The 12,378-nt window shown below is 49.8% G+C and overlaps 1 protein-coding gene across 5 annotated transcripts in view; it reads right to left on the bottom strand.

Annotated features, from left to right (window-relative positions):
• The window catches only part of LOC133624412 (sodium/calcium exchanger 1-like), a 61,027-nt gene that overhangs the window by 1,103 nt on the left and 47,546 nt on the right, over window positions 1-12,378 (bottom strand). For 4 of the 5 annotated variants that reach the window (XM_061987937.2, XM_061987936.1, XM_061987935.1 and 1 more), the window contains 2 exons: window positions 6,396-6,495; window positions 357-632 (listed from right to left, as the gene is read on the bottom strand). In XM_061987937.2, the coding sequence (XP_061843921.1) occupies window positions 357-632; window positions 6,396-6,495 (376 nt within the window). Of the gene's footprint in view, window positions 1-356; window positions 633-6,395; window positions 6,496-12,378 lie in introns of those variants that run through there. The other variant, XR_012051261.1, reaches the window with a different exon arrangement.

Below are 12,378 nucleotides of genomic sequence, written 5' to 3'. Positions count from 1 at the left end.
TAGCCTGGCACTAGTCTGGTATCTGCCTAGTGCCAGCCTGGTACTAGCCTGGCACTAGTCTGGTATTTTCCTAGTGCCAGCCTGGTGCTAGCCTGGTACTAGTCTAGTGTCTGCCTAGTGGTAAGCTGGTACTAGCCTGGTGGTACGCAGGTATTAACCTGGTGCCAGCCTGGTACTAGCCTGGTGCTAAGCAGGTACTAACCTGGTGCCTGCCTGGTACTAGCCTGGAGCTAAGCAGGTACTAACCTGGTGACAGCCTGGTACTAGCCTGGTGGCAAGCAGGTACTAACCTGGTACGAGCCTGGTGGCAAGCAGGTACTAACCTGGTACTAGCCTGGTGGCAAGCAGGTACTAACCTGGTACGGAGGTGCCCAAGGCGACAAAGACCACGGCGGTGACAGAGTCCTTGAGGCCCACGGTGCAGCCAAAGTGAGAGGCCAGGTCCCCGATGAAGGCGGTCAACACCCCGATGATGATGATGGACACCAGGAAGCAGGGCCAGCCCCTGCCGTAGTCTGTGGGCGGGACTAAGGCAAACAGAAGCTTCCAGAAGATAGTCAGGAAGTGAAGAACATGGTCCAGACTGGAAGGAACCTTCTTCTCTTCTTCTTTATCATCATCATCATCATCACCTGAACACAACATGACACATCAGTACTACATAAACACAGCACTACTTATATACAGTACTACATATACACATCCATTCATCCATCTTCAACCGCTTATCCGGAATGGGGTCGCGGGGGCAACAGCTCCAGCAGGGACCCCCAGACTTCCCTCTCCAGAGCAACATCTCAACAACTTCCTCCTGGGGAATCCCGAAGTGTTCCCAGGCCAGAGAGGAGATGTAATCCCCCCATTTGGTCCTTAGCCTTCCCCCGGGTCTCCTCCCAGTGGGACGTGCAAGGAGGACCTCCCTAGGGAGGCGCTGGTGAGGCATCCGCACCAGATGCCCGAACCACCTAAGCTGGCTCCTTTCCAAGCGAAGGAGCAGCGGCTCTACTCCGAGTCTCTCTCGGGTGACTGAACTTCTAAGGGAGATGCCAGCCACCCTTCTGAGGAAACTCATTTCGGCCGCTTGTTAAAGTACCAATGATTGTCACACACACACTTGGTGTGGCGAAATTATTCTCTGCATTTGACCCATCACCCTTGATCACCCCCTGGGAGGTGAGGGGAGCAGTGAGCAACAGCGGTGGCCACGCCCGGGAATAATTTTTGGTGATTTAACCCCCAATTCCAACCTTTGATGCTAAGTGTCAAGCCATACTTGCCAACCCTCACGATTTTCCCAGGAGACTCCCGAATTTCAGTGCCCCTCCCGAAAATCTCCCGGGGCAACCATTCTCCCGAATTTCTCCCGATTTCCACCCGGTTAACAATTTTGGGGGCGTGCTTTAAAGGCACTGCCTTTAACGTCCTCTACAACCTGTCGTCACGTCCGCTTTTCCTCCATACAAACAGCGTGCCGGCATAGTCACATCATATATGCGGCCTTTACACACACACTATTGAAAGCAAGGCATACTTGATTACCAGCCATACAGGTCACACTGAGGGTGGCCGTATAAACAACTTCAACACTGTTACAAATATGCGCCACACTGTGAACCCACACCAAACAAGAATGACAAACACATTTCGGGAGAACATCCGCACCGTAACACGACATAAACACAACAGAACAAATACCCAGAACACTTTGCAGCACTAACTCTTCCAGGACGCTACAATGTACACCCCCACTACCACCAAACCCCGCCCACCTCAACCCCCCCCCCCACCTCAAACACGCCCCCCCCCCCCCCCCCCCTCAACCACGCCCCCGCCTCCGAGTAGTGTGATACCCCTGTAATTAGCACACACCCTCTGGTCCCCCTCTTTGAATAGGGGAACCCCCACCCAGTCTGCCACTCTCTCGGCACTGTCCCAGACTTCCACGCAATGTTGAAAAGGCGTATCAACCAAGCCAGCCCCTCAACCCCCAGAGCCTTCAGCATTTCTGGACGGATCTCGTCAACCCCCGGAGTTTTGCCACTGTGGAGTTGTCTAACTACCTCAGTGACATCACTCCGAGAGATCAACGTCAATCCCCCATCATCCTCAGGCTCTGCTCCTGTCAGGGAGGGTGTGTCTGATGTAGTTGGGTTCAGGAGTTCCTCAAAGTGCTCTTTCCAACGCCCTACGACTTCCTCACTTGAAGTCAGCAGAGTACATAAACACAGTACTACTTATATACAGAACTACATAAACACAGTACTACATTTATACAGTACTACATATACACAGTACTAATTATATACATCCATCCATCCATCCATCCATTTTCTACCGCTTATTCCCTTTTGGGGTCGCGGGGGGCGCTGGAGCCTATCTCAGCTACAATCGGGCGGAAGGCGGTGTACACCCTGGACAAGTCGCCACCTCATCGCAGGGCCAACACAAATAGACAGACAACATTCACACTCACATTCACACACTAGGGCCAATTTAGTGTTGCCAATCAACTTATCCCCAGGTGCATGTTTTTGGAAGTGGGAGGAAGCCGGAGTACCCGGAGGGAACCCACGCAGTCACGGGGAGAACATACAAACTCCACACAGAAAGATCCCGAGCCTGGGATTGAACCCAAGACTACTCAGGACCTTCGTATTGTGAGGCAGATGCACTAACCCCTCTTCCACCGTGCTTAATTATATACAGTACTATATAAAGTACTCAAGATGGCAGCGCCCTGCTCGGCTGCGGCTGCAGAGGCTCATGGTAGTAATAGAACATTTTGGCAAATATACCGGTAAATTCTGTGAATTTCATGGCTGGCTTCCAGCGTGGACACTCCATGGTAACGTACGACCACCAGACAATTTTGGATGTGGATAGATCGGGTTGTATTGGACTGAAAGATGCGTATATGTTGGACATCCTCGCTAGCATCCGAATACGATGCCGGCTACATCTAGCGGCCTGTGAAGCAGCGGAGCCTAGTACCAGCGGAGACCGTCGACAGAGGAGATGTAAGCTGTGTGATCGGAAGCAGAAGCGGGGATGCCGAGCGGGGCTAACAACAAAGCTAGAGGCTAATCCTCACAGAACGCCACTTCCTTCCATCCTGCTTTCAAATGTCCGCTCCCTGGAGAACAAACTGGACTACCTGAAGCTGGATTTATATGCAAGACGCGAGATGAGAGACTGCTGCGCCATATTTCTTACAGAAACGTGGCTGAAACCAGCCGTTCCGGACGAGGCAGTTAGCATCGAGGGGCTAACTATGTTTCGGTCGGACAGGAGCAGAACTCTTACTGGTAAATCCCGAGGCAGTGGTGTTTGTATATACATCAATAACAACTGGTGCAACAATGGGAAGATAGTCTCATGTCACTGCTCTCACGATGTAGAAATATTAACTATAAAATGCAGGCCATTTTATTTACCCCGGGAATTCAGTGCTATGATCTTCACAGTAGTGTGCAGGGGATTTTAACCAAGCTAACATGAAAACTGTGTTCCCTCATTTTCATCAATATGTGGATTTTGCAACCAGGGGGGGAAGCACATTGGACATGGTGTTCAGCAATATTAAAGACGCGTTTAAAGCTGCACCACGCCCCCACCTCGGCTCCTCAGATCATCTGTCTGTGATGCTAATTCCTGCATACAAGCCCCTGCTGATCAGGAAGCAAGCTACAGTGAAGCAGGTGAGGACCTGGCCAGAGGGAGCAATGTCAGCATTACAAGACTGCTTCGAAACCACAGACCGGGACATGTTCAAGGCAGCCGCCACCGATAATCATAACACATGTGTGGAGGAGTCTGCAGATTCTGTGTCCGCATACATTCAGAAGTGCATGGAGGATGTTAGTGTGATCAAGAACATCCCCACACGGGCCAATGAGAAACCCTGGATGAACAGTGAGGTACGTGCAATGCTGAAGGCTCGGAACAAGGCGTTTAAGTCTGGCAACATGGTAGCATTAAAAACAGCCAGAGCTAACCTGAACCGTGCCATTAAGGTTGCAAAGCGTGTTCACAGTCAGAAAGTGCAGGACTTCTTCGAGAACCCCACGAACACTAGACGAATGTGGCAGGGCATACAGGTCATCACGGACTATAAAGCTGCCCCCCTGTCCCTGTGACAACAGTATCAGCTTCCTAAATGACCTAAACAACTACTTTGCGAGGTTTGAGGCACTTAACACCACTCCGGTGAGAAAATCTATCCCTCGCCCTGATGAGCAGCCGCTCAACCTGGACACAGCGGATGTCCGGAAAACCTGAGGAGAGTGAACCCCCGGAAAGCACCGGGACCTGATGACATTCCGGGCAAGGTGCTTAAGGGATGTGCAGACCAGCTGGCGGGGGTTCTCACAGACATCTTCAACATCTCGCTGACCCAGGCTGTGGTACCATCATGTTTTAAGACGGCCACAATCATTCCAGTGCCTAAAAAACCCACAACCTCCTCCCTCAATGATTATCGCCCCGTGGCACTCACCCCCATCATAATGAAGTGCTTCGAGAGGCTGGTAAAGGAATATATTGTCTCCAGACTTCCCCCCACTATCGACCTGTACCAGTTCTCTTATCGCCCTAACCACTCCACAGAGGACGCCATCTCCTCTGCGCTGCACCAGAGCTTAGAACATCTGGAAGGAAAGGACACACACGTGCGGATGTTGTTTCTGGACTTCAGCTCAGCATTCAACACCATCATCCCGCAGCATTTGGTGAGCAAACTGGCCCCCATTGGATTCAGTTCCCCCCCAATGCAACTGGCTGATTGACTTCCTCACAGACAGACCCCAATCTGTGAGAGTGGGCAACAACACCTCCAGTGCCATCTTCCTGAGCACCGGCTCCCCCCAGGGCTGCGTCCTGAGTCCACTACTGTTCACGTTGATGACCCATGACTGCTGCGCCAGGTCCACTACTAACCACATTGTGAAGTATGCGGACGACACGACAGTAGTGGGCCTCATCCGTGACAACAAAGACATGGACTACAGGGAGGAGGTGAAACATCTGGTTGGCTGGTGCAGAACCAACAACCTGGTCCTGAACGTCGACAAGACCAAGGAGATCATCATTGACTTCAGAAAGCACCAGTCCAGCCACGCTCCACTCTTCATCAATGGCACAGCAGTGGAGATGGTAAGCAGCACCAAGTTCCTGGGGGTGCAGATCACTGACAATATAACCTGGTCCCAACACACCGGAGCTCTTGTAAAAAGAGCTCAGCAGCGCATGCACTTTTTGCGTGGGATGAAAAGAGCACAGCTCTCTCAGCACATTCTACAGAGGCACTATAGAAAGCCTGCTGACCAACAGCATCTCTGTCTGGACTGGAGCCTGCAATGCCTCAGACTGGAAGTCTCTCCAGAGAGTGGTGATGACGGCGGAAAAGATTATCAGGACTCCTCTTCATCCTATCCAGGAGATGGCAAAAAGCCGCTGCCTGACCAGGGCTCAGAAAATCTACAAAGACTCCTCCCACCCCCACCAAGGACTGTTTTCACTGCTGGACTCTAGAAAGAGGTTCCGCAGCCTCCGAAGCAGAACCTCCAGGTTCTGTAACAGCTTCTTCCCTCAGGTCGTAAGACTCTGAATGCATCATAATTAAATTATCCCCTCAATTCCCCCCAAAATGGATTAACTCGCTGGAATATAAAGACAATATAACATACATCCATAAACGTGGATGCATATGAAAAAGTGCAATATACAGTATTTATCTGTACAGTAATCTATTTATTTATATCTGCACCTTATTGCTCTTTTATCATGCACTACAATGAGCTAATGCAACACAATTTTGTTCTTATCTGTGCTGTAAAGTTCAAATTTGAATGACAAGAAAAAGGAAGTCTAAGTCTAAAGTCTCTAAGTCTACTACGTGAACACAGTACTACTTATATACAGTACTGAATAAACACAGTACTACTTATATACAGTACTGCATAAACACAGTACTAAATATATACAGTACTGCATAAACACAGTATTACATATATACAGTACTACATAAACACAGTACTACTTACAGTACTGCATAGACACAGTACTACATACTGTATATACAGTACTACTAAGTGTTACCATAATGTCAGAAGTATATGTTGCTGTCATGTCAGAAGTAAGTGTTACCGTAATGTCAGAAGAGTTACCGTAATGTCAGAAGTAAGAGTTACTGTAATGTCAGAAGTAAGAGTTACCGTTATGTCAGAAGTAAGTGTTACCGTGATGTCAGAAGTAAGTGTTACCGTAATGTCAGAAGTAAGAGTTACCGTAATGTCAGAAGTAAGTTACCGCAATGTCAGAGGTAAGTGTTACCATAATGTCAGAAGTAAGTGTTACCGTAATGTCGGAAGCAAAGGGCAATGAATGAAGTTGTTTACCTGCAGTGACTGTTATGGCGTCCAGAAACTGTTGCCTCCATGATGTTGTTCCTATCAGCACGGCCAGTCTGGTCTTCTTCATCACTTTGTCCACCGCACTCTGGAACACACGTGCCATTGATTGATTATTGATTATTGATTACAATCAGGTCATGATCACACATTTGCTGCCAGCTGATGGAGAAGAAAAGAACAAATGATATTCAAACATGGCGGTCACAACCTTTTTTCTCATTTCATGCATGTTGTTCTCACGTTGTTTTCATGTTGTTTTCATGTTGTTTTAACGTTGTTCTCACGTTGTTCTCACGTTGTTCTCTCGTTGTTTTCATGTTGTTTTCATGTTGTTCTCACGTTGTTTTCATGTTGTTTTAACGTTGTTTTAACGTTGTTCTCACGTTGTTTTCATGTTGTTTTAACGTTCTCACGTTGTTCTCACGTTGTTTTCATGTTGTTTTCATGTTGTTTTAACGTTCTCACGTTGTTCTCACGTTGTTCTCACGTTGTTTTCATGTTGTTTTCATGTTGTTTTCATGTTGTTTTCATGTTGTTTTAACTTTGTTCTCACGTTGTTCTCTAGTTGTTTTCATGTTGTTTTAACGTTGTTCTCACGTTGTTTTCATGTTGTTTTAACGTTGTTCGCACGTTGTTCTCACGTTGTTCTCATGTTGTTTTCATGTTGTTTTAACGTTGTTCTCACGTTGTTTTCATGTTGTTTTAACGTTGTTCTCACGTTGTTTTCATGTTGTTTTCATGTTGTTTTAACTTTGTTTTCATGTTGTTTTCATGTTGTTTTCATGTTGTTTTAACCTTGTTATCATGTTGTTTTCATGTTGTTTTCACGTTGTTTTAACGTTGTCCTCACGTTGTTTTCATGTTGTTTTAACGTTGTTCTCACGTTGTTTTTTAACCTTCTCCGGCCTGAACTCCCCTTCCTCCTCGAACACCGTCACCATAGAAACAGGCTCCGCCTCCTTCCATGCTTTCAGGAGGTTGAAATGGTAAATTTGAGTGTCTCCGCCTCGGTCCGAGCCCCGGACCTCATAATCCACATCGCTCACTCGCTGTGTGACCACAGAGGGTCCTTGCCACTTGGCAAGTAATTTCGAGCTGGAAGTCGGCAGTAATAAAAGCACTTTTTCTCCCGGTGAAAATTACCTTAGCTGCGTCCCCCTGTGATACAAGCGCTGCTGACGTTCCTGGGCCCGGAGCAAATTCTCGTGTGACTAGTGCCCCACCGTGTGGAGTTTTGCTCGCAGGTCCATAACGTATTGTACTTAATTTTTGCTGGGTCTTGGACCTTCTTCCCAGCTTTCCTTAATGAGGTCCAAAACCCCGCGCGGCTTCCTGTCGTATAATAATTCAAAGGGGGAAAACCCCGTGGAGGCCTGGGGTACTCCCGCATTGCAAACAGCAGGGGATCCAACCATTTATGCCAATTTGCTTTGTGCTCGTGCACAAGCTTACGGATCATGGATTTCAACGTCCTATTCAGCCGCCCCACCATCCCGTTGGTCTGAGGGTGGTAGACGCTGGTCCGAATGGATTTGATCCCCATTAATCCATATAGCTCCTTTATTGTGCGTGACATAAAGGACGTGCCCTGGTCAGTCAGAATCTCTTTCGAGATTCCGACCCGGGAGATGACCTGAAACAGCGCTTGCGTTACACTCTTTGCAGAGATGGAGCGCAGCGGCACTGCTTCGGGATAACGAGTTGCATAATCCACCAGGACTAGTGCAAAACGATATCCCTGTGTGCTCCAGGGAAATGGTCCAATGAGGTCCATGCCAATGTGCTCAAACGGGACCTCAATGAGTGGTAATGGGCGCAAAGGCGCCCTGGGGGTGGCCGCTGGATTGACCAGCTGGATTGACCCGCTGGCAGTTTCTATTGGCCCGGCATCCGGGCAGACGTGCGCCGCTGGTGTGTGGCCTGCCCGGATGCCGGGCCAATAGAAACGAACCATTACCCGGTGGAATGTCTTATCATACCCCATGTGTCCGGCCATGGGGTGAACGTGTGCCGCCTGGAAAACCATTTCCCGACGGCGTTTCGGCACCAACAACTGGGTGATCCCCTCTCCTGTTTGAGTGGCACGACTCACTCGGTATAATCTATCTCTAATAATTGCGAAGTGAGGGAATACCCGCGCTGTTCCTGGGCGCACCAGCTGACCATCGATGGAAACCCCCTGGTCCCAGGCCGTACGCAGAGTGTCATCCCGAGACTGCTCGAGGGGGAAATCCTCTGTAGGGTGCCAGTGGGGGGCAGGGGGTGCTTCCCCCTCGGCCGTGTCGGATGAACCCGCATCGCCGCCGCTGAGAACCGCGCAGATATTCCCCTTTCCCACTGGTCGTGAACACACCCCTACACACTGCGTCACTAAATTGTTAAACCCCGGCCAATTGGTACCCAGGATTAAGGGGTGCGTAAGGTGCGCACTTACAGCAACCTTGACACTATGCTTTTGACCACCGTATTGAATTTCCACTGGCACCACAGGGTATTCGTGCACATCTCCATGAACACATCTAATTTTCACCCGTGCTGCCTGCCTCAAAGCCCCGAGTCGAACCAGGTTCTGGTGGATCATGGACTGCTCGCAGCCTGAATCCACCATCGCCGGGTGTTTACTCCCTTGTATCCTTACCGGGCCGGGGGAGGGCACCGGAGGGCACCGGAGGGCCGGCAACCCGGATCACCTGCCTCATCTCCACGCCTGGAGGTCCCTGACACACGTGACCGGGCTGCCCACGCCTGTCCAGGCGTTTAAGAGGGGCCGTCTGCGCGGGAAGCACTGTATCCGCAGCAGCCGGGACCTGCAAGGAAGCACAAATAAAAGAGTCAGTTGCGCGGCGCCGCCTCCTCCCGCTGCGCGCTCGATCCACGCAGTGTTGGTGCTGGGCGCTCGGCTGCCTCCTTGGTCGTCGCCCTTCGCGCCTCGCGGTGCACCGCCAGTTGGTCCTCGGCGAGCGTCACCGCTGCAGCCAGGCTGGGATCGCCTCCATCACCTGGTCGTCGCCTTCTTTTGGCTGCAGCCAACGTGTCGCCGCGTCCCGAAGTTGCTGTCCAAGCATGAACGGGCGGTCCTCCTTCCCAGACGCAGTGCCCGGAACCGGCGTCGGTGGTCCTCGGCGGTGCAGCCGGTCCGGTCCAGCACTGCCCACCTCAGGTCCGGAAAGCACACGCGGGAGGCCGCCGGCAGGCATAAGCACCGCTCGCTACGCCTCCCCCGCCAGCAGCGGCAGGAGTCGCACTCCTCTCTCGGCCATGCGCACGCCTCCGCTGTGGCCATAAAAATGTCTATGAAGGCATGGGGGTCCTCATTTTCCCCCATGCGCTGCATGGAGACGGCCGCTGATGTTGACGGACCGCCTCCAGCTGTCACCTCCTTAAGAATGTTCATAAATGCTGCCAGGGGGTCGGCTTCCATCTCCTCTTGTGGTCCGGCTTGTTGGGCACCAAATTTTGGAAGTTGCCCTCCAGTGGGTTCCCCAGACCACCAAACACTGCCACGAGAGCCCGGATCAGGGTTACAACACTGTTTTATTTTCATAAATTAGTGCAGGGGTTTTGCTTTCCAGCAAACTGTCTTTTCATGTCCATGTCTCTCTCGCTCTCACTCCAGCTCCAACCATGTGTCTCGTTCCGGCTGCTGCTAATAAAGGCGACAGATGATTAGATAACAAGGTCCACCTGGGCCATCCACTCACCTGTCGCTGTCTTCAAGGCCGGTCCTTGCACACCCCGTTTTGCGGCAGGCCCGCAGGCCACGCCCCCCTCCACAACATAGTTTTAGTCCGCATACAGACACACAAAAACATAGTTTTACTCCGCATACAGACACACAAAAACATAGTTTTAGTATAGAGTACAAAGAAATATTCAACACAATATGTGAGCTATGGCAGTACCAAGGTGCAGTATGGAGTACAAAGAAGTATTCAACACAATATGTAAGGTATGGCAGTACCAAGATGCAGTATAGAGTACAAAGAAGTATTCAACACAATATGTAAGGTATGGCAGTACCAAGGTGCAGTATAGAGTACAAAGAAGTATTCAACACAGTATGTAAGGTATGGAAGTACCAAGGTGCAGTATAGAGTACAGAGTGCATTTTCATTGAGGTATAGTTTTGCTTTGTTTATAATTGAGAGGCTTTTGGAGATTTTTGTTTGAATGTGTCTGACATGAAGTTTCCATGATAGTTTACTATTAATTATTACTCCCAAAAATGTATTCTCATTTACGATTTCAATTTGGGTACCATCAATACTTATTTTCTGTTCAGACGTTATGTTGCCATTTCCAAACATGACTATCTTAGTTTTATTTATATTCAAAGATCATTTATTTGTGTCCATCCATTTTTTTTACTATGTTTAGTTCTGTGTTTACTGTATTTATGAGCTCATTATAGTCATCACTACTGTAGAATATATTTGTGTCGTCTGCAAATAGTATACATTTCAGTATTTTGGATGTATTAAACACATCATTAATATATACATTAAACAGTTTTGGCCCCAACACGGACCCTTGGGGGACACCACAAGCAATGCCAAGAGTATCAGATAAATATTGACCAACTGTACCCTCCCTGTTAAATAACTTTTTAACCAGCCAGCCCCCTAATTCCATATCTTTCCATCTTATCTACTAGAACTGAATGATTAATTCCATATCTTTCCATCTAACACTACAAAACATGCGAATGTAGCTATATGCTAACACCACTAAGACACTACTAAACATGCTAATGTGGCTATATGCTAACACCACTAAGACACTACTAAACATGCTCTCTCTCTCTCTCTCTGTCGTGTGTCTTTAGATTTTCAGCTCTGTTGAGGCAAGCCAGGTCAACGTGTCATCATCCAGGTTAATCAGACCTTGTTCGCCATTCGGTGGCCGGTGTTTGGGGCAACTAGTTACTATATGCTCTACTGTCTGGACTGGGTCCCCACACTCGCAGGAAGCATCTTCCGCAAGACCCCACCTCTTCATTGCTGCTCCGTAGCGTCCGACGCCGGTCCTCAAGCGGTTGAGGGTTGTCCACTTCTTCCGGGGCAGTTCCTGGCCGGAGACATCTGTGGGGTCGTCGATGTAGTGGTGCAGCCTAGATGGTTCTGCTAACTTCCACTGTTCCCTCCATCTCGTCTTGACCAAGGTGGCCTTGGAAGTATCAGCTGATGTTGGGCTGAGCAGCTCGTGGGCTTGCATGGCAAAGGGGCGCCTTGACTTTAGGCGCACGCGTCGTGGTGTTTCTGTGACCATCTTATGGAGGAGGTGGGATTCACTGGTCTGTGCCTTTCTGGAGAGGGCCAGTGTGGCTGCTTCTCGTCTGATGTTTGCCGGGGCGATGCCAGCAAGGATGGGCAGTTGGTTTACTGGGGTCCCTCGCAGGCACCCGGAGACGGTCCGCAGGGCGCTGTTGAGGGCGACATCCAACTTCTTTACATGGGCACCAAACCGGGGCACAGTACTCGGCGGCTGAGAACACCAGGGCCAGCGTGGACATGTGCAGTGTCTTCGTCGTAGCTCCCCATGTGGTGTCGGCTAGCCGCCGTATTAGGGCGGCACGGGCACTTTTCTTTGCCTTGGCACTGTGCAGGTGTTGTTTGAATGTCAGTGTTCTGTCAAGCTTCACACGGAGGTACGTGGGAACGGGCTTGGACTGTAACCGGGCATTATCCACCATGATGTTCATCTCACGGGCTGCTTCCATGTTGTTGAGGTGGAACATTGAAGATGTTGTCTTATCCATGCTGAGCTTGAGACGCCATTTCCTCAGGTATGAGGACAGGATGTTCATGTCCTCAGAGAGGCCTTGTTCTGCTGCTTCCCAGGATGGCTTACTAAGTAGGATGGCCAGATCATCTGCAGAGCCATACTTCTTTGACTGAGTTGCAGGCAGGTCACGGATATAAATGTTGAACAGCATTGGTGCCAGCACTGAGCCCTGTTGGACGCCATT

Source organism: Nerophis lumbriciformis, linkage group LG27, assembly GCF_033978685.3.
Source record: "Nerophis lumbriciformis linkage group LG27, RoL_Nlum_v2.1, whole genome shotgun sequence".
Lineage (NCBI taxonomy): Eukaryota > Metazoa > Chordata > Actinopteri > Syngnathiformes > Syngnathidae > Nerophis > Nerophis lumbriciformis.
The sequence above is the reverse complement of the archived record's forward strand: the minus strand, read 5'-3'. Positions and strand labels throughout refer to the sequence as shown.